Source organism: Dendrobates tinctorius, unplaced genomic scaffold (genome assembly GCF_039654945.1).
Source record: "Dendrobates tinctorius isolate UK_male_01 unplaced genomic scaffold, ASM3965494v1 ptg000233l, whole genome shotgun sequence".
Classification (NCBI taxonomy): Eukaryota; Metazoa; Chordata; class Amphibia; order Anura; family Dendrobatidae; genus Dendrobates; species Dendrobates tinctorius.
This window is the reverse complement of record NW_027361900.1, coordinates 6,323,967-6,347,223: the sequence shown is the minus strand read 5'-3', so window position 1 is coordinate 6,347,223 and position 23,257 is coordinate 6,323,967. Positions and strand designations below refer to the sequence as shown.

At 47.5% G+C, this 23,257-nt stretch overlaps 1 protein-coding gene across 1 annotated transcript; it reads right to left on the bottom strand.

Moving 5' to 3' along the window:
• Positions 1–718: 718 nt before the first annotated feature.
• LOC141060298 (uncharacterized) lies at positions 719–21,637 on the bottom strand. Its single transcript, XM_073556513.1, has 4 exons — positions 21,610–21,637; positions 9,418–9,515; positions 9,129–9,219; positions 719–1,709 (listed from the first exon to the last, which is right to left on the bottom strand). Exons 1-4 carry the CDS (start codon positions 21,635–21,637, stop codon positions 772–774), a joined length of 1,155 nt encoding a protein of 384 aa, XP_073412614.1. The 3' UTR covers positions 719–771.
• Positions 21,638–23,257: the final 1,620 nt, after the last annotated feature.

Sequence of the window (23,257 nt, the reverse complement as noted above, 5' to 3'; positions counted from 1 at the left end):
ACTAATAATAAAAATAATAATATTGCACTCATTTCTTGACAGACCGCAGCACGGCCATTAGTTAGAAGCTGCTAATGATCTTTGGAGCAGGTAAGTTTTCCCTGAGTGGTACATATTGGGCCGTCTGAAGACTGAGTTTAGTCTAGGACAATTTGTCTGCACTACTAATTAACAGCAGTTCCAATACCAAACTAAGGCAGTCCCTATAGGAGAAAACACAAGAATTATACTGTATTGTCACATACTATCTATTCCTGACACTGGAGGGGCTTATAAACTTACCAAGTATATAGTTTGAGGTCTGGGATCTGCCAATATGTGGCTAGTTTTCTGGCTGTTTCGGATAACATGATACGTGATTTTAGGGTTTTCTTCATCTAGTCCCGCTTGAATATAAGTCAATATTAAATAGTCTCCTGATGAGTCGCCTTTGGTGAGGATGAAACCCGTAGAAAAGAGAGGCTTGGAGAGTGAGTGTGCATATGTCACCTCACCCTATATACTGAGATGTGGGATATTTGTTTTTTCTATTAGTAACCTTCTGACTAACCTTCAGGGGGTGAATTATGGGTATAGATTTACATTTGGAAGTAATAAAGTTTAATTTTATCCTTTTGTCAGCAAACATGAGGAATAACAAGAGATAATCCCTTTAAGAAGATCCAGGTTTGGTTAAAGCGATTCCAACATTCTGAACAAAAAAGGGTTCTCCCATATGTGACATCGCTGATGTTTATTAACAGTTGATTTCCAAGTAAAATATTTACCACATTAAGAAAATAAAAAAGGCTTCTCCCCTGTGTGACTGCTCTGATGGCGATCAAGAAGCGCTTTCTGGCTAAAACATTTCCCACATTCTGAACATGAAAAAGGCTTCTCCCCTGTGTGAGTTCTCTGGTGTCTAACAAGATTCCCTTTATGGATAAAACATTTCCCACATTCTGAACATGAAAAAGGCTTCTCCCCTGTGTGAGTCCTCTGGTGCCTAACCAATGTTGAGTTACGATTAAAACATTTCAAACATTCTAAACATGAAAAAGGCTTCTCCCCTGTGTGAATTCTCTGGTGAACAACAAGGTCTGATTTCTGTTTAAAACATTTCCTACATTCTGAACATGAAAAAGGCTTCTCCCCTGTGTGAATTCTCTGGTGACTATCAAGCTCTGATTTCTGTTTAAAACATTTCCTACATTCTGAACATGAAAAAGGCTTTTCCCCTGTGTGAGTTCTCTGGTGAACAACAAGGTCTGATTTCTGATTAAAATATTTCTCACACTCTGAACAGGAAAAAGGCTTCTCCCCTGTGTGAGTCCCCTGGTGCCTAACCAATTTTGAGTTACGATTAAAACATTTCCCACATTCTGAACAGGAAAAAGGCTTCTCCCCTGTGTGAATTCTCTGGTGGTATACAAAATGTGATTTAGATGTAAAATATTTCCCACATTCTGAACAGGAAAATGACTGATTTGCGTTAGGAGCAGTTTGTTTTTTAATGCCTCTTTTGTGACTTTGGTTTTCCTTAGTAGTCAGTAATGAATCAGAAGATGGGACCTGTTTCATAGGATCAGATGACAGATCTTTGCTGTGAATGGATGATGGTATATCTGGAGTAATAGCAATCACTTCATTTGTATCTTGTAGGATATTAAGATCATCAGATTTAAAAACTGAAGATGTCAGCTGTCCCTCTGATCTCCTGGTACAGTCATCTGCTAACATAATAAAATAGTACTTTTTAATAAAATATCCTTGAGTTTTATATTTTTGAACATTTCTACTTCACTTGATATTTTTATGGACAGTTTATGTAACAAAAACTTAAATTTACAAAACAATGACAGTTCACAGTCTAATAGAAAACCTTGTTGGATGATCAGTAGTGTGTGGTGTTCAACTGTTGGTTCATTCTGCCTCCCAAATATCGAATAAAAAGAAACCAATCAATGTTATGTAGGCGAAAATAATACCAATTCTCATCTCACAAAAAACAAGTCCCCACTCAGGTCCATCATCTGTCAATGGAAAAACAGAGGTTCCCACACTATTAGTGGCTCAAAGGCTGTTGAAAAGCAACAAGGTTTCCATAAACCAATCCAGTGAAATCCGCTCTCACTTCGGAGTCTTGCAGTGTGCGCAAACAACATTTAGGATCCCTGTATTTAGCAATATTATAGTGAGGAGAATCCACTTAATTTGCGGTGTCTCCTGGAGAACAATCTGGGCACTATGTGCTGGGTAATAAAATGGCAAATGTGTAATTTTCACTCTCCAACATCCACTGCGTGTTAATTTCCGGAAAGTGGCTGTGGAGTCAAAATCTTCACTCCTCCTAAGGATTATAACCCTCAGTGAATTAATTTATAAAATGGAATCACTTTATGGGGATTTCTACTATTCTGGTTTTCTGTCATTTAGTTATATTAGGGCTTCTGCATATGGTGTGTCCAATCTCATCTGGGATCTGTTCCTGCTGTCCAGCTGGAGTAATCTGCTCCCTACTTCAGCCAATTGGAAAGTACCACACCCTACTAAAGTGCAAGGCACATGGCCGGAATCTGCCAGATACAGCGCTGTTCTCCTCTGGTTCAGTCCTCTGTGCTCAGCTTGCGGCTTGTGTATTTGTTTCCTGTTGTGACAGTGGCCCGTTTACTGACTACTCTTGTGTCTTCTGATTCTGTATTCTGTCCTTCTGGTTCTGACCCAGCTACCTGACTATTCTTACCATCTAACACCACAGAATAGCAGGTAACACCATGGTCCAAGCCTAGGGGTCCCAGTGTAAGTCCAGATCCTTGTAATTGTGTTAAAGGGCGATGAGCAAGGCAATCCTTGGGATATGGAGAGTAGAGAAGATAGAGCCAAGCATGTTCATGGAGGACATCTTTTGAGCTGCCAGGTGACCATGAACAGAGCTCCCAATACATTGTGTCTGTAAACTATTCCAGCTAGATCTGCATTCAAATAGCTAAATATATATAACAAAAATGGGGCGCACCAACTGTACCAATCACAAATATATAAATGAAGGTTTAGGTGCAGCAACAGTGGAATAATAAACATGAGAAGAGAAGAAAAAGAACCACTGCAAATAGCGCACACTGAACCAGTACAAAAACAATGTTTTATTGATGCAGCAATACAATTAAAAACATAATAAAAACATATGAAGCATCCCACAATATATAACAGTGAAGTATGGCATATCACACTTATAGATTATGCTGTAATAACCTGTATATCAACCATGTGGTCCAACCTCACTGCAATAAATCACAACAACCACCCCATAAACCTGCTCATGGAGACCAAGGGCCCTAATATTGCACAATCACTGCATGAAATAATTCCATTCATGTGTCCCTAAATATTCACTGGTTAGGGCACACAGGCCATAATAAGCCAACAGCAATATGGCCAATGCCCACAATCCAATATTCAATTGTACCACACAAAAATTACTCCAGAGCAACCAATGATAAGGTCGCAGTGAAAATACAGCTATAACCGAGTGGGTGCTACACCCAGGATCATACCCCACGCGTATCGCCGCAACCCATGCGGCTTCATCAGGGGAGCTAAATAGCTAAATGGCGCTCCTTCCCTTCTGAAGACTTCCATGTGCCCAGACATTAGTGTACAATTGTATGTAGGGTATAGTGCGAAGCTGGAAAATAATTTGTAAGATTCATTTGTTTTCTATTATCCTTTGTGAAGAATTCCAAACTTATCACCACATAAAGTGACACACGTCAGATATTAATAATGGGGCCTGATTAGGAACTACTGAAATGATCAACCTCAACAGTCTTCATCAGTAATAAATGAGCAGCTAGTGGTGAAACCTCTCTGGGGTAATTAGAGTATGGGGCTCGGTGACGTCACAATCTATACTATCGTAAGGTCCAATATTTCTGTCAGATGAGTTTCAAGAAGAAATATTCGGCATTTAAAGAGAACTGTGTATAAGGCCGGGTTCACACGTCCTGATATTTCCGGTACCGGAGATGTCCATGTGTGTAATACTTGTGGTACATGTGTGACAACTGTGTGCAGCATCAGTACCACATGGACGGTCGGAAGGGAAGAAGCGCTACAGTAAGCGCTGTTCACCGGCGGCAGGTGCTGAAGACGCTCTCATCATTCTCCTCTGCTCTGTCGGCAGGGAGAATGATGAGAGTTATATTAAAGTCAGAATGATGACAGCAGGTGGCGGCTTTTGGGACTATTACTCCCATCAACCTACACCTGCTGCTAAGAACAGTGACAGCAGGAGCGGATGATGGGAGTATTCCTCACATTTAAAAAACTGCATGGGGTCCCCCCATTTTTGACAACAAACCTTGCTAAAGCTGACAACTGGGGGATGGTATTCTCAGGCTTGTTAGGGGCCAGCCTAAAAATAACAGCCCGCAGCTGCCCAGAAAAGGCACATCTATTGGAAGAATGTCTCAAGTGGGGTACCACAGGGCTCTGTCCTGGGCCCTGTATTGTTCAACATCTTTATCAACGATTTAGATGAAGGAATTGAGGGTAAACTGATTAAATTTGCTGATGACACAAAGCTAGGAGGGATAGCTAATACTAGAGAAGAGAGAGAGAGGATTCAAAAAGATTTAAATAAACTGGAGAAGTGGGCAGTAACTAACAGAATGGTTTTTAACAGGGAGAAATGCAAAGTACTACATCTGGGCAATAAAAATGAAAAAAGCATATATAGAATGGGAGGAATAGGGCTAAGTGACAGCACATGTGAAAAAGACTTGGGTATACTAATAGATCACAGACTGAATATGAGTCAACAGTGTGATGCAGCAGCAAAAAAGGCAAATGCAGTTCTAGGATGTATTAACAGAAGTATACAGTCTAGATCACGTGAAGTCATTATTTCCCTCTACTCCTCTTTGGTCAGACCTCATCTGGAATATTGTGTCCAGTTTTGGGCACCACATTTTAAAAAAGACATCAACAAACTGGAGCAAGTTCAGAAAAGAGCGACCAGAATGGTGACCGGTCTGCAAACCCTGTCTTATGAGGAAAGGTTGCAGGATTTGGGAATGTTTAGTTTGCAAAAGAGAAGACTGAGAGGAGACTTAATAGCTGTCTACAAATATCTAAAGGGCTGTCACATTGTAGAAGGATCAACTTTATTCTCATTTGCACAAGGAAAGACTAGAAGCAATGGGATGAAACTGAATGGGAGGAGACACAGATTAGATATTAGAAAAAACTTTTTGACAGTTAGAGTGATCAATGAGTGGAACAGGCTGCCACGAGAAGTGGTGAGTTCTCCTTCAATGGAAGTCTTCAAACAGAGGCTGGACAGACATCTGACTGGGATGATTTAGCGAATCCTGCTTTGAGCAGGGGGTTGGACCAGATGGCCCAGGAGGTCCCTTCCAACTCTACGATTCTATGATTCTATGATTAGATGCGCCAAATCTGGTGCTTTGCTCGGCTCTTCCCACTTTCCCTGTAGTGGTGGCAAGTGGAGTTCATATTTGTGGGGTTGATGTCACCCTTGTATTGTCTGGTGACATCAAGTCCACGGCTTAGTAATGGAGAGGTGTCTATAAGACACCTATCCATTATTAATACTATAGTTATATGGTAAAGACACAGCCAGAATAAAGTCTTATATTAGAAATAAAACAAAACACAGTTTTCATTTTTTATTTAACAATAACACAGAGAATTAGCTTGAACTGTGCTGACCTCATCACTGGCTAATTCCCACAGTCCTGAGGTCACTGCGGTTCAGCCTGGCTGGAAACCTCGATGATGTCACTGCTGGTCAATGATGTTGCGCTTGCAGCAGCTCATTCACCAGTGGTTCTCTGCCTGCATGGTCGCATCGTGGCACCGTCCAGGTTGAAAACGAATTATCCCCCAGACATGGATTACGGCGTGGGACAGAGCGACAGACAGGTATGGTATAGTGTTGTTTTATTTTATTATTATTACAGGAGTACGAGGTCTCCGGTGGAAATAGGCGTTAGGTGAGTATAACGGTGTTTGTTATTTTTAAATAAAAAGGAAAACTGTTTAGTTTTATTTCTAATAAAAGGCTTTATTCTGGCTGTGTCTTTATTTTCCGTGTAACCAGGGCCGGACTGGGAGTGAAATTCAGCCCTGGCATTTGTAAGACCACAGGCCCACGTCTTGTACCCTCTGTAATCTTGCTCTCTAGATCGTCTAATACAGGTCAGCGGCCTACAATCACAACGTTTAGTGTTGTGACCTGCAGAGCTGACAGCCACTGAATTATGGCCACTTTAGATGAGCCGATAATCATGAAATGTGGGATTGTAAGAGCGCGGCTTCCTGATTATCGGCTCATTTCAATAGGTCAGTAATCACCTGATGGAAGGAAAAATGATTATTAGTCACGGCTTAACAATCCAGGTTCTTGGTGGCACATTGCTCGGGGTAAACAGGACATGCGCTCCTGAGAACAGGACATGCTACGTGCACAGAACATATTACCAGTCGCTGTGTGCACAGAGAAGTGCGTCCTCCTGTGTGAACAGGCCGTAGAGGACACTGACTGACGTGTATATGGCTGGTCGGTGGTCGTGGACATGCTGGAGCACAGGAATGACAGGAAAGTCTCAGTCAGACGGCCGTTTCTCACGTCCATGTTCTCTCTGTGGTTTTCATTAGTTCTCTTCCATTATAGTCTATGGTGCTGCTCACAGGCTCATGTTTTTGCAGACTGTGTCTCCCCAATAAAAATCAGAGACATTTTCGTTTTTTATTGTTGTCACAGACACAATCCCCTCCACAAGTCTCTGAACCTGCGCCGATCACAGGCCCCACATAGATCGCCCCAGTGCACACTCTGCGCGGATTAACACTGTAATGTATAGGAGAAGATTTTCATTCATTTAGTTTTTCATACGTGAAAATCACTAAAGTTCCAGTCTGGGGGCCGCACCCATCACCGCCCATGTGTAGTGACTCATTAACCAGGTTATCGCTGCCTTGCCTTCCTTATAGAAGCGGCAGAGACTGGACAGATGGTTTTCATGCTGGGATGCCTGTATTTTGTGGCTGCAGAACCAAGGTAAGGGGATGTGCACACATCTTTGTCAGGCGGATTGAAGAAGCGCCACAAACCTGCCGCTAAACATGAACTTAGTGCACGGCAATGGAAAACCACATTGCTGTACCCGCTCCGTCTGTTACGTCTTTTATCTGCTTCAGTGCTTGGAAACTGAGGCCATTAATACAAGTAGCACATTCTGTCACCTGCAACTATAATAGAAACTATCGAGAAAAGACACCGGTGGCACAAAAGACATGGCGCCTTCAGGTAAAAGACCGGAGACACTTTCCTGAAGCAGCTCTGCCCCCTGAAACAAAGCTGTGTGCACATACCCTAGATACAAACACAAGGCTACAGCACCCTGCAAACACTGAGTACAAGAATCATTCTAAGGCCGGGGTCACACTAGGGTGTGTGATGCGAGAAACAACACCCGGCACTGCAACCGGCACTTGGACCGGAGTGTGCGGCTACATGGATTTCTAAGGGCCAATGCAGACGGCCATATATATCCTCTGATCTGAGAGAATCGGCCAATTATACTGTACAGCTGACATTGGATCAGGATCTGACCCGAGTGTCAGCACAGTGTGGTCCGATTGTCTAGGATGAGAGATTCAGAGAACACTGAGGAAAAGATGGAGAACAAACTCTTCTCCATTGTGTCATCGGAGTGCAGTCCAGTGTTTTCCACGCACTCATTGTATTGCATTACTGAGCGTGATCGGAATATCATACGTTACCAATATATAACATATAACGTATGTTCCAACCCCATGGATAGAGACAAACACCTCGGTCGCCTCAGAAAGTCCTTTTTGAGTCAGGGCTACCATCCAAGAACAATAGAAAACCAAATTACAAGAGCCACCAGAATATCAAGGAATCACCTGCCACATTACAAAGCTAAAGAAGAAAATAACCGGGAGCCTCTAGTGGTCACCTACAACCCAAATCTGGAGGTGCTAAAGGGAGCGGCACGGGAATTACAACCTTTACTACAAAACGATGCCCGATTACAATCCATGTTTCCAGACCCCCCACTACTGTGTTTTAGGCAGCCCCCTAATCTAAGAAGCATCATTGTCAGAAGCTCCCTGTCCTCTCCAACAGCTACAGAAACCTTTCCTTGCAACCAGAAAAAATGTAAAACCTGTCCATTTATAATGACCACGGACAAGATAAAGATCCCCACCTCACATCAGGACTACAAGATCCCAGGTACTCTCAGCTGCATCACATCTAATGGGGTGTACTTAATTATTTGTACTAAATGTCCATCTGGGGGGTCTGTATGTGGGGAGAGACCAGGCAAACACTGAGAACAAGGATGAATTCTCATTGCCACACAATAAGAGAAAAAAGAAGGGATCTACCTGTGGCAAAACATTTTTGTATCCCCGGTCATAGCATGATGGACATTAAATTACTTGTATTAAAAGGTAACTTCAACTCTCAGAGAGACAGGAGGGTCTGGGAGTATAAATTTATGACAACTTTTGACACACTCAGTGCAGGAATGAATGTGTCGCATGGATTTATGTCTTTTTACATCAATTAAGGAATTTGCTCTTCAGACCTTCTGGGGTCATCACACAACACAGAACCAGATCCCAATCAGAGGGCAATAAAACCTTCACACTCCTAATCTATAAACTGTTCCAATATTTATGACAATTCTGCTAAATGTTACTTGTCTTGTCTGTTGCGTTATTTTTGTGCTGTTTTGTGTATAAATATGTGATTTTTCAGATGTTGCATTAGTCTAGCCTGATGAAGAGACCTGAGGAGTCTCGAAAGCTTGCAATGTGATACCACCTTTTCAGTTAGCCATTAAAAGGTATCAACCACTGAGGACTCTCAATTCTAAATATTCTTTTATCTACTGGCTAACACGGTACAAAGTTATATATCTTTCCTGTATCAAAGTCATTTGAACAGTTTTGGGTGGAGGAGAATGTTGTGGTCTAGAGGCAAAATGGTGATCATGGAAATACGGCCGGACTACACCACCGATAAAGCAGCCACAGCCGGTGACTGAGAGGAATCTGTGACGTCTCTGCATTCAGTGGTTACTACTCACCTGGGTAGTCATATGTGGGAATCTCCTCTTTACACCAGTCATCACCCTTCACATATGTCTCTGTAGTATTAGTATGGGTCAGATCTTCACCCTGAAACAAATATTGTAAGAGTCACCGACAGATGGAGAAGTCCCATCTATGATCAGCTCTAATCCTGCCATCTCCACCGTTCTCATTACACAAGTATAAAACATATAATACTGGTGGATAAAACAAGACTGAGCACAAGACCTTCACAGCCGTCTACACATCATAGGGGAGATCTCCTGACACCTTCTCTCCATCTACCTGATGATCCTGAGGAGCACTGGGATCTTCTTGGTTACAGTCCTGTGGAAGAAGAGGACGGGGACATCTCTCTGGTGTTGTCCTCTTACTGGATAGATCTGGAGGAAACACATACAGGGACTGAATTCATTCTCTACATACAGATAATTTTAGGCCGTGTGTATTTAGTCCTATTTATTACCTGGTGATGTGAGGGGCTGGGGAACCTCCATTATGACGTTCTTGTACAGATCTCTGTGTCCTTCTAAATACTCCCACTCCTCCATGGAGAAATAGACGGTGACATCCTGACACCTTATAGGAACCTGACACATACAATGATACCGTCATCCCCCCGATCCCTTCATAGTGTTACTGTATAATGTCCCAGCATTCCCAGCAGTGTCACCTCTCCAGTCAGCAGCTCAATCATCTTGTAGGTGAGTTCTAGGATCTTCTGGTCATTGATGTCCTCATGGATCAGGGGGTGAGGTGGAGGCCCCGTGATTGGGCTCAGGGGTCTTCCACATCCCTCAGACACAGGGTCCTGACAGCGATCACTAGAGGTCTTCTTCACCACTGTGTAATCCTGGTTATGGAGAGACACATTAATAAATCTCACTACAGACATTCCCAGAGTCCTCACCTCTCCAGTTCTGTCCATCTGTTATTCCCATAGATAAGAATGATGTAATGTGATGTCATCAGAATCTCTCACCTCTCCAGTGAGACGGAAGAGGATCTCTAGGGTGAGGTGTAATATCCTCTCCGCCATCTTGTCTCTGTCCATATCCATCCTTGATGGGGAAATCAGGAATATTCTCTTCTGTAGAAGATCTTCACTGAGAGGATCCGATATTGTAGAGACCTGAATGAGAAGAAGATGATCCGATGTAACATCATAAGAATCCTGTGTAATAATACAATTACTGGAGATAATAAGGGAAACATATGAGGAGATTTATTATCTTACAGGGTTTAGTTTTCTTCCCTGACATCTACTAATAAAACCTATATATTTAGGCCACAGACAACAAGCAGTTTCCTCCTCGGAGTCGGCAGCTGAACACGTTCCTCATAGACTCATCAACGTTGTGACGAACAGCCCACGGCCGTTCGTCCACTTACGGGCGACACTAACGGGAGTCCCGCTGCCACCAAAACGCGACGGACAGCGGACCCTGTGTCACCACTATGTCACAGTCCCACCACTGACACGGGTGTATCAGCGGACGGAGGGGCGTGACACAATGCCGGCACACGGCTATCACAGGCGCAGTGGGGCTTATCTTAGTTATCCCAACACTGGCACCATGTGACCAAAAATATCCAGCAAGCTAATCTCGCTCTACAATTTGCCGCAGGGGGAGTTTAATTTGGATGCCCCACCACTGCTATCAATCTTCCAAGTACTGCGGGGATTTATGTATATCCCACTTTCTCAGTTCCACTTTGGAACTCGCAGCTCTCCGGCGCCCCCCTTACCCTCAGGTCAGTCAGGGAACTGCACCTAGGATAATTAGTCGCCGGACGGGCTGCCTGTTGTGAACCGGCAATTAGGCTTCTGCAGTAAGGGAATTATCAATGCTGTGGCTGAAGCCCCTTACTCAGCAATATAAGACCCTTCTAGACTGCCAGCAAGCCGTAATAGCCGTACACAACGCGCTGCCACCAGTCACGGTTACTTAATTCACAGTGTTAAATTAAGAGGGTCCGTGGCAAACCCCTTGAATTAGTAGCGATTATCTACCAAAGGCGTATAGTTCGAGTCTTAGAGCATGGAGACAGATCTAAATAATTATTTCATTTATTTTCCGAAAGAGGACAGTGATTACAGATAAAAGTTGCTATAAAATTGAGACATAAAATATGTACAGTACAGGTATAAAATAAAAGTGGAGAAAACAAAGAGATTACACTCACAGTTCCATATTGTTCCTTAGGCAGACCATGCGGCTAAGGTGGGTGGAGGCGGAGCTGCACTTCTCCGCTCATCTGGATCTTTCTAGCACGACGACTTGAGCTGTTCTGAGCTGGTTCTGCCAGGGAATGCCTTATAGACTTTCCTATGTGACATCACAGAGAGGTGCATTCTGGGTTGATCCCACCTCTCTTATCCAAGTTATGTTTTGGCTACAAAACTTAGATTAGCTATAACTTTATGGGAGAAGCTGGTATGGACTCATCAGTGGTATCATGTTTCCCAGCGTAATGAGCCCATCAAGAAAACATCAAACATCTATGCGATATGACCGTCCATTTGGGCGCAAATCATATCTCAGGTTCTGGACATCCGAGAGTTTTGCAACAGGCACCACAGCGAAGCTGGGTCTGCTCGGATCGCAGAAATATGATTTTTATATTTCTGCTGGGTATGGTTTTCGCGGGACAATCCCTTATTGTTTTATTCAAACTCCTGGTTTCAAACAAAGAGTTTAGTTCCCGCACTTTTTTTCTCTTTCAGCTGAGAGAAGCCAAATGGTGTGAGGAAGATGGTCTAGCTAATTAACATTCCTGCTCTTCCAGAGGAAGTGGCAGGGTTGATAAAACCTGGGGGGAAAGAATTCCTACTACTGACAGTTTACAATGTCCTAGGATGGAGGATTTGTTAGCACATTGCAACAGAAAACATATCTTCGGGCATTGTACATCACACCTCCCCCCTTAAGAGGGCGCTAAGGAGGCATTACCTCTCGGTAATCTGCCATGCGCACCTCAGCGGGTTCGCCCCGGCGGGACAACCCATCGGCATTGCCGTTTTCACTGCCCTTCCTGTGTTTTACAGTAAAATCGTACTGTTGAAGGGCAAGGCTCCAGCGGAGCAATCTTCCATTGGTTCCGGACACTGTGTGCAACCAGCTCAGAGGGTTGTGGTCGGTTACCACCGTGAAGGCGCGCCCGTACAGGTAGGGCTGCAAACGTTGCAGTGCCCACACCATGGCCAGACACTCCTTCTCGATGGTCGAGTATGCCACTTCCCTCGGCAGAAGTTTCCGGCTCAGGTACAACACGGGGTGCTCTTGGTTCCCCGAGTCGACCTGGCTAAGCACAGCACCGAGGCCAAACTCGCTGGCGTCGGTCTGTACCAGAAACGGGCGACTGCTGTCGACTGCTCTCAACACTGGAGAGTTGCACAGGGCTGCTTTCAAAGCTTGGAAAGCCGCCTCACAGTCATCTGTCCAGTTGACTGTTTGGGGTAGCCTCTGCTTGGTGAGGTCAGTCAAGGGTTTGGCAAGGGCGCTATAGTCCTGTACGAACCGCCTATAGTACCCTGCAGTGCACAAGAAGGACTTCACCTGTTTCTTGGTCCTGGGGGTGGGCCAGGACACGATTGCATCCACTTTTCCTGGCTCCGGACTCATGGAACCCCCGCCTACCCGGTGCCCCAGGTAGTGGACCTTGCGCATGCCTATCTGGCACTTCCCCGGCTTGATGGTCAGGCCTGCCTGGTGAAGACGCTTGAGCACCTCCTGGAGGTGCTGAAGGTGTTCCTCCCAGGTGGAACTGAAGACGGCAATATCGTCTAAGTACGCCACGGCGTACTCCTCCAGTCCCCGAAGCAGGTGGTTGACCATCCGCTGGATAGTGGCAGGGGCATTCTTCATGCCGAAGGGCATGACCGTGGACTCGTACAGTCCAAAGGGGGTGATAAAGGCGGATTTCTCCTGCGCCTCAGGGCTCAGGGGAATCTGCCAGTATCCCCGACTCAAATCCATGATGGATATGTAGTTGGCGTTTGTCAACCGCTCGAGCAGATCCTCGATGCGCGGCATTGGGTGGGCATCAGAGGTTGTGATGGCGTTGAGCCCCCTGTAGTCCACGCAGAACCGGGTGGTTCGATCCTTTTTAGGAACGAGGACTACAGGTGAAGCCCACGCACCTTTTGACCGTCGAATCACTCCCAGCCTTAACATCTCATCGACCTCTCGGCGCATGACTTGTTGCACCGTTTCAGAGATCCGATAAGGTGTTCGCCGTAATGGGGCATGATTCCCGGTGTCCACCTCATGAACCGCTAACTCCGTCCTCCCAGGACGGTTGGTGAACACGGGCCGGAAGAGTTCCAGGGTGGCCATCAACTGCAACCGCTGGGACACGGTGAGCGAACCACTTATCTCCATGTCCTCAATGGACCCATTGGCCTTGGCCTGGGCCAGCATGTCCAGGAGGGAATCTTCCTCCCCATCCTCTGGCAGATTGCAGACCGGTAGGATGCAAGCTTCACGTTCGTAGTGCGCCTTCAGCATGTTGACGTGAAAGGCCTTGCGCCTACCCCGAGCATGGTCAAGCGTGACCACGTAGGTGACCGGGTTGAGCTGTTGGTGGACGACGTACGGGCCTTCCCAGGCTGCCTGAAGCTTATCCGTTGGTACCGGGACCAACACCCACACCTTTTGACCCACCTGGTAGGTCCGCTCCCGGGCGTTCTGGTCGTACCAGCGCTTCTGGTCAGCCTGAGCCTGCGTCATGTTGTCATGCACCAACTGCGTCAAGGTCTGCATCTTGTCACGGAAGCGCATGACATAATCCACGATGGACACTTCTGTGGGGTTTGGCTCATCTTCCCAGGATTCTCTTATCAACCCAAGGGGTCCCCGGACTCGCCTGCCATACAGGAGCTCGAAGGGGGAGAACCCGGTCGAAGCCTGCGGAACTTCTCTGTAAGCGAACAGCAGGTGTGGGAGGTACCGCTCCCAGTCGCGCCCTTGGGTCTCAACCAGTATGCGGAGCATCTGTTTGAGGGTACCGTTGAAACGTTCACACAAACCGTTAGTCTGTGGGTGATACGGACTCGATACCAGCTGCGTCACCTGCATTTTCTCACAGAGAGCCTCCATTAGGCGAGACATGAATTGGGGCCCTTGATCGGTAAGCATCTCCCTGGGAAATCCTACTCTCGAAAAGATGGTCACCAGTGCGTCAGCCACCTTATCTGCCCTGGTTGAAGACAGAGCTACTGCCTCTGGGAACCGGGTAGCGTAGTCTACCACGGTGAGAATGTATCGCTTTCCGGAGCTGCTGGGGACGGACAGCGGTCCTACAATGTCCACCGCGATTCTCTGGAAAGGCTCCTCTATCACCGGCAAAGGAATAAGGGGAGCCTTAAGAGCAGGCCCCGCCTTACCCACTTTTTGACAGGTGGCACAGGAGCGGCAGTAGTGTGTTACATCTGTCCCCATCTTGGGCCAATAGAAGTGTTGAGACAGCCGTGCCTTTGTTTTGCTGATCCCCAAGTGTCCAGCGAGTGGAATCTCATGGGCAATCCGCAACAACTCAGTTCTGAACTGATAGGGGACGACCAGCTGTCTTTTCCTCAACCACTCCTTTTTAGGATCTCCGGGTACTGTCTCCCGGTACAACCTTCCTCGTTCCCAGAACACCCTCTCCTTATCAGACTTGGAGGTGGGCGTCTCGGCGAGACCTCTCAATTTCTCCAGGCTGGCATCTGAGTGCAGAGCAGCCTGGAACTCCATGCTGGAGGCTGCCAGAAGTGACGTCAGGGTCCCCTCTTTACTGGGACCCTCTGGAACCGGCTCTGGGTTCACCTCTGGTTCAGTCTCTCCTGTAGCAGCAGAGGGTCCAGAAGACAGTGCGTTACCTGCGATCTGGGCACTCTGACTGCGTGTGACAGCTGCTATGTATGCTGTCTCCCTGGGGATTTCTGCAGACCCACCAGCTGGTGCTGCCCTGGGCTCTACCTCCCCATCCACCCCCAACACTTCAGGAGCAGTGCTACTTATGGGCCAGTTACCTTCCTCGGTGGCACTGGTCAGCTGCATGGCATTACCTTCCTCATGGTCCCCATGCACCTCCCCATTTCCTTGAGCACCGTTGCTTACTCCTGCCAGGGGTTCCTCAGCCGTCTCACTCCGCAGAGTGACGGGGCTGAGCACTTCGGTACCTGTGGACACATCTACCGCTTCAAAGAAAGGGTTAACGGGTTCAGTCGGCACAGATACATCAACATCATCATCATCCTTCCTAGGAGAAGAATGGTTATCAGTTTGCTTTGGTACATTCACATCAGCATCAGCATCGTACCTGGGGAAAGAATGGTTGTTAGTTGCATCATTACTCATCAAGGCATTAGCAGGTAACACATTCAGTTTCCCATCATCAACATCATCAGGGTTAACGTTACCCTTATTATCAGTTTGGGGAAGGGTGTCAGGGACATAGTATGCAACCATCCTCCCCAAGTCAGTCCCCAATAAAACATCAGTGGGCAAATTTTCAGACACTCCCACCTCCCTCAACCCGCTCCCGGCACCCCAGTCAAGAAAAACTCGTGCCACTGGCAAGGGACAACGGGTGCCTCCAATCCCGGTGACAGTCAGGGTTTTCCCCTCAACAAACTCTTCAGGGGCCGCCAGTCCAGGACGGATGAGGGTTCGTTCAGCCCCGGTGTCCTTGAGGCCTGTAGCAAGACGGGCCCCCACCTGAACAGGTTGAACGTTGTCGTCAGCCCTCCCAACCACACCTCCCACCACAAGAACAGAGGCATTGGGCCCGGGGGCCTTGGCTGGGGGGTTCTTCGGCCTGTTCGGACAGGTGTAAAAGAAGTGACCAGGCCGCTGGCAGTGGTGACACAGGCGACTGTCAGTAGCCGGCCTGTTGTTGGCAACAGGGACAGGGCCTCCGGAGGGACGGCTAGCTGGGGCATTGGGGTTGGTTGCTGGCTTACCCCCTTTCCAGCTGGTGGCGACTGGCCTCCGCGTCTCGGGCTTCCGGTTGGCCTCGTGGTTGTCGGCGATCTGCGCCGCTTTGTCCGCGTTCGTTGGTTCGCGGTCCAGGATGAACTGTCGGACCTCAGCTGGGCAGAGATGCAGGAACTGGTCTTTGATCATCAGGTCCCGTAGCTGCTCAAAGGTTTCAACGGACAGTCCATGGATCCACTGGTCAAAGTGGGTCCTGAGTCCTTGCACCACATCACTGTAGCTATCGTGTGGGCCACGTTGGAGGTGTCGGAACTTCTTTCGGTATACCTCAGGTGTCAGCCGGTATTTGGCGATCAGCGCCTGCTTTATGGCGTCATAGTCATCATCGGCTTCTGGCGGAAGAGAAGCAAATGCCTCCAGGGCTTTGCCTTTTAGCCCTGGGGTCAAGTACCTTGCCCATTGGTCTCTAGGCAGCTGGTACTGTCTGCAGGCTTTCTCAAAGGCTCGCAGAAATGTGTCCAAGTCCCCGTCCTTTTCCATCACGGGAAAATGCTCTGGCCGGGGTTTAGGAGTCTGGACGCTGCTGGGCTCACGGCTTCGGGCTGTGAGGGCATTCCCACCCCGCTGGAGTACCTCCAGTTCATGGGCCCTCTGCGCCTGGCGCTCGGCTCTCTCAGCCTCAGCTTGGCGCTCAGCTCTCTCTGCCTGGCGCTCGGCTCGCTGCTCTGCTCTCTCTCGAGCTTGCTGGATCAGCCTCACCCGCCCATCACTGTCTTCGGCGGGGAGTTCGTCCAAGGCCATTTGCAGATAGGGGTCCACCCCGTTCTGGTTGAATGTGGGGCCAGCGCTCAGGAGTGGAGCCTCTGCTGCAGCCCCATTGCAACTTGGGCCAACTTCTGCGCTCGCTGGATTCTGGTCGTTGTCCAGCTGCACTAGAGCCGCGATCATTTGAGCTCTGTTTTTGTTCGTGGCGTCAAGGCCTTGGTACGTGCATAACGCAGCAAGAACTTCCTTTGTCTGCCGGGTGTACCAAGGTTCTCCTTTTGCCGCCATGGTTGCCAAATAAAAGATAGAAAAAGAAAAACGAAGAAACGGGAGGGGGATACTTGCAAGTACACACTAATGTCTCAGGACTAGTAACCACTGAGTCTGTTCTCCAAAACCTATGATGCAGGATTCCCGCAGGAACCGTGCAGGTTTTTAGTGAGAGGAATGATTGCTCAAACCAAATCACTAATGCTCTAGGATTATCCCACCGCGCTGCCACCAATATGTGACGAACAGCCCACGGCCGTTCGTCCACTTACGGGCGACACTAACGGGAGTCCCGCTGCCACCAAAACGCGACGGACAGCGGACCCTGTGTCACCACTATGTCACAGTCCCACCACTGACACGGGTGTATCAGCGGACGGAGGGGCGTGACACAATGCCGGCACACGGCTATCACAGGCGCAGTGGGGCTTATCTTAGTTATCCCAACACTGGCACCATGTGACCAAAAATATCCAGCAAGCTAATCTCGCTCTACAATTTGCCGCAGGGGGAGTTTAATTTGGATGCCCCACCACTGCTATCAATCTTCCAAGTACTGCGGGGATTTATGTATATCCCACTTTCTCAGTTCCACTTTGGAACTCGCAGCTCTCCGGCGCCCCCCTTACCCTCAGGTCAGTCAGGGAACTGCACCTAGGATAATTAGTCGCCGGACGGGCTGCCTGTTGTGAACCGGCAATTAGGCTTCTGCAGTAAGGGAATTATCAATGCTGTGGCTGAAGCCCCTTACTCAGCAATATAAGACCCTTCTAGACTGCCAGCAAGCCGTAATAGCCGTACACAACGCGCTGCCACCAGTCACGGTTACTTAATTCACAGTGTTAAATTAAGAGGGTCCGTGGCAAACCCCTTGAATTAGTAGCGATTATCTATCAAAGGCGTATAGTTCGAGTCTTAGAGCATGGAGACAGATCTAAATAATTATTTCATTTATTTTCCGAAAGAGGACAGTGATTACAGATAAAAGTTGCTATAAAATTGAGACATAAAATATGTACAGTACAGGTATAAAATAAAAGTGGAGAAAACAAAGAGATTACACTCACAGTTCCATATTGTTCCTTAGGCAGACCATGCGGCTAAGGTGGGTGGAGGCGGAGCTGCACTTCTCCGCTCATCTGGATCTTTCTAGCACGACGACTTGAGCTGTTCTGAGCTGGTTCTGCCAGGGAATGCCTTATAGACTTTCCTATGTGACATCACAGAGAGGTGCATTCTGGGTTGATCCCACCTCTCTTATCCAAGTTATGTTTTGGCTACAAAACTTAGATTAGCTATAACTTTATGGGAGAAGCTGGTATGGACTCATCAGTGGTATCATGTTTCCCAGCGTAATGAGCCCATCAAGAAAACATCAAACATCTATGCGATATGACCGTCCATTTGGGCGCAAATCATATCTCAGGTTCTGGACATCCGAGAGTTTTGCAACAGGCACCACAGCGAAGCTGGGTCTGCTCGGATCGCAGAAATATGATTTTTATATTTCTGCTGGGTATGGTTTTCGCGGGACAATCCCTTATTGTTTTATTCAAACTCCTGGTTTCAAACAAAGAGTTTAGTTCCCGCACTTTTTTTCTCTTTCAGCTGAGAGAAGCCAAATGGTGTGAGGAAGATGGTCTAGCTAATTAACATTCCTGCTCTTCCAGAGGAAGTGGCAGGGTTGATAAAACCTGGGGGGAAAGAATTCCTACTACTGACAGTTTACAATGTCCTAGAATGGAGGATTTGTTAGCACATTGCAACAGAAAACATATCTTCGGGCATTGTACATCACAAACGTCACCATCAATTCCCATCAGAGTGAAGGAACATCGCTCCTCTATTCAGCTCTATGGATCCAGGATGAAATCCACTGCGGCCCCTGCAAGAAAAGAGCGAAGTCTGGTGAGACCCCCCGAGGCCGGAGATTTCTACAGCTGCTCTGTGCACACAGGACCTGTGATGAGGTCACAGGAGGGGAGGAGTCAGGGGTCACATGATCAGGGGCCTCAGTGTGTGCAGGACTCTGCTGTGCTGGTTGTCATGGTGCTGGATGAGGGGAAGTTTATGTGTGGGGTCAGGAGGGGTTTACAGGGTGGATGTAGCAGAGCCGTGTGTGTACGAGGTGCACGGAGCGAAGCCGTGTGTGTACGAGGTGTACGGAGCTGAGCCGTGTGTGTACGAGGTGTACGGAGCGGAGCCGCGTGTGTACGAGGTGTACGGAGCGGAGCCGTGTGTGTACGGTGTGTACGAGGTGTACGGAGCGGAGCCGTGTGTGTACGAGGTGTACGGAGCGGAGCCGTGTGTGTACGAGGTGTACGGAGCGGAGACGTGTGTGTACGAGGTGTACGGAGCCGTGTGTGTACATGGTGTACGGAGCGGAGCCGTGTGTGTACGAGGTGTACGGAGCGGAGCCCTGTGTGTACGAGGTGTACGGAGCAGAGCCGCGTGTGAACGAGGTGTACGGAGCGGAGCCGTGTGTGTACGAGGTGTACGGAGTGGAGTCGTGTGTGTACGAGGTGTACGGAGCGGAGCCGTGTGTGTACGAGGTGTACGGAGCGGAGCCCTGTGTGTACGAGGTGTACGGGGCGGAGCCGTGTGTGTACGAGGTGTACGGAGCGGAGACGTGTGTGTACGAGGTGTACGGAGCGGAGGCGTGTGTGTACGAGGTGTACGGAGCGGAGCCGTGTGTGTACGAGGTGTACGGAGCGGAGCCGTGTGTGTACGAGGTGTGCGGAGCGGAGCCGCGTGTGAACAAGGTGTACGGAGCGGAGCCGTGTTTGTGTGGACCCCTCTGTATACACCTGTATACCCCAAGCTTCAGTCACAGACCCCGCGTCTCTCACACTGTATACACCCGTATACCCCAAGCTTCGGTCACAGACCCCTGTGTTCACTGTATACACCTGTTTATCCACAGTTTTGGTCGCAGACCCCTGTGCATACTGTATTCACCTGTATACCCCCAGCTTCGGTCGCAGACCCCTCTGTGTACGCTGTATACACCCGCATACCCCCCGTTTCGGTCGCAGACCCCTGTGTACACTGTATACACCTGTATACCCCCAGCTTCGGTAACAGACCCCTGTGTGTATGCTGTATACACCCTTATACCCCCAGCTTCGGTCACAGACCCCCCCGTGTACGCTGTATACATCCGTATACCCCCAGCTTCGGTCACAGACCCCTCTGTGTATGCTGTATACACCCGTATACCCCCAGCTTCGGTCACAGACTCCTCTGTGTACGCTGTATACACCCGTATACCCCCAGCTTCGGTCACAGACCCCTCTGTGTATGCTGTATACACCCGTATACCCCCAGCTTCGGTCACAGACTCCTCTGTGTACGCTGTATACACCCGTATACCCCCAGCTTCGGTCACAGACTCCTCTGTGTACGCTGTATACACCCGTATACCCCCAGCTTCGGTCACAGACCCCTCTGTGTATGCTGTATACACCTGTATACCCCCAGCTTTGGACGCAGACACCTGTGTACGCTGTATACACCCGTATACCCCCAGCTTCGGTCACAGATCCCTGTGTACACTGTATACATCCGTATACCCCCAGCTTTGGTCGCAGACCCCTGTGTATGCTATATACACCCGTATACCCCCAGCTTCGGTCACAGACCCCTCTGTGTATGCTGTATACACCCGTATACCCCCAGCTTCGGTCACAGACCCTGCATCTCTCACACTGTAGAACTGACGCCGGACACACACGGTAAAACTGCGGTCGTCGGTCTCTCATCTCTCGCACTTATACTGATAACATAAGATGGAGTCAGACGAACCCTCCTACAAAACGTGAGAACAAAGTCATTACTACAGGACTGTGTGAGAAAGGGATTTATTCTACAAGAAACGCTGGGGCCACAAATGAGAATAACATAATGTTGCTCATCTTCTCTTTCACCATAGATATTGGCAGTGAGGGCGACTTCCACTTTGCCGCAATGTGGATTTTAGTGGCCATACATAAGTAGTTTACTAGCTTCTGAAAGCGTTCTGGAAGCCGGGAAGGCCTGGTTCCCAGTAAAAGGGTAGAAGGTTCCAGATCAACCGGTCCACCATACATCTGTGCTATCAGATGCTTCACCTTCTCCCAAAGCCCAGAAACCACCATACAAGACCACCAAATATGTCTCATGTCACCAGATATTCCACAGCCCCTAATACAGTCTCCCAAGATTTTAGGAAAAATGCTGTGAATTTTTTCCTGTACATAATAGACTCTGTGCAATAGTTTTAAGGAGGTCTCCACAAGGGAAGTCTGGTGACTGCCTCATGATAGGGTGTCATAGCTACGATACCATTCATCAATTGACTGTTCAAACCCCAGATCCTCCTCCCACTGTAACATATACTTCAATTTTTTATCATCTTGTGGAGAATTTATAGCATAGTAGATCAATGAGAGATCGTTCCCCTGCCCAAAGGGTCATTTAGACATTAATTTTCAAAACTCCTTGCCCTGAGAGTAGTACTGCTCGGGAGGATCTGCTTTGCAAAGTGGAAAGATCTGATTCGGTCGCATTACCTCCCTAACTGGAGGTTCAAATATTTGAACAAATTCCTGTCTGTCAAGTAAGATATTAAATGGGGAACACAAATGTTGAAGTATATGAATACCTTTCAGCTTCCACCAAGAAAACATTTGTGGCTCAAGGCCTGGCGGGAACATGGGGTTTTGTAATATAGCTGTCAGGGGAGAAGGGCTTGATTGTAAGTTATATTTAAACTTTCCTCCAAAGAAGCAACGAGTGGACTGTAAAAGGAGCCACATTCATTAACCCCCGTGGAAGTCGGTCTGTGGTCCACATTAGGCCTGATAAAGAGAATGGTTTGGAGAGAAATGATTCCAGAATAACCCATCTCGGACTATTGGGATATGAACACGCACTTATTAATGGAGCAATCTGTGCCGACTTGTAATAAAGTGTAAAATTAGGGAGGGATAAACCCCCTTCTTTTCTGTGACGGAACATTAGTTTTTGCACAATTCTGGGTTGTTTTCCTAGCCAAAGAAACTTAGACATCGTAGAGTGTAAATGAGTGAACGTTCTGGCTGGTACCATAATTGGGAGGGACCTAAATAGATATAAGAAGCGAGGCAGTGACACCATTTTTAATGCATGTATTCTGCCGAGCCAGGATAACTTTGAGGAAGCCCATCTATCGAGGTATCTCTGGAAGTTTTGGATCTGTGGAGTGTAATTCCACCTAAACAGAGGTGACCTGTTGGCTGTTAAGTTGATACCCAGATATGTTAGATAATGTTCTTTGTGTATAAACCCAAAATGGGAGGCTATATTAGTTTGCTCTTAGGAAAATTTACAAATAATGCTTCGGATTTATCAATGTTAATCTTTAACCCTGAGATCTTCTCAAATTCGTGAAGGAGGGAAAACAAGTGAGGGAGTGTAGTGTGGGGACTTATTAATGTTAGCAGGAGATCATCCGCAAAGAGGCTGACTTTATATTGGTCTCCCATATTCTCAGGGCCCAGGATATTCTGATCTCTCCTTATTGCTTCCACAATGGGTTCCATTGCAAGTGCAAAAAGATCCGGAGATAGAGGACAGCCCTGCCTGGTACCCTCTGAATATTAATTGGAGGGGGGTGTGGTGACGGGAGTTTTATATAAGCGATAGGGCTATCATATAACAATTGGAGGCACTTTATAAGTTTAGGGGAGAATCCGACTTCCGATAGAACCGTAAAGAGATACGTCCAGGACGCCGAATCGAAAGCCCTCTCCATATCTAATGCAAGCAGGAGAAGTCGCTTTCGCTGTAGGTTAGTTGTATGAATAATATTTAACGCTCTCCTAATATTATCTGGGGCCTGTCGCGCTGGTATAAAACCAACCTGATCCCGATGGATGAGGTGAGGGAGGATTTTATTGGTCCTGTTAGTCACAATGGATGTAAAGATTTTGAAGTCAATGTATAAGAGGGATATAGGTCTATAATTTGTTGTGAGATGATCTTTCTTAGGATTAGGGATTACGGTTACATGCGCCACGTAGAGCTCAGGGGGCAGCTGTGAGCCATTTAGTAGTGAATTACAGAGGTTTTTATATGTGGTGTCAGCACATCGCTGCATTTTTTATCATATATTGCTGTAAGACCATCCGGCCCCGGGGCCTTTCCTC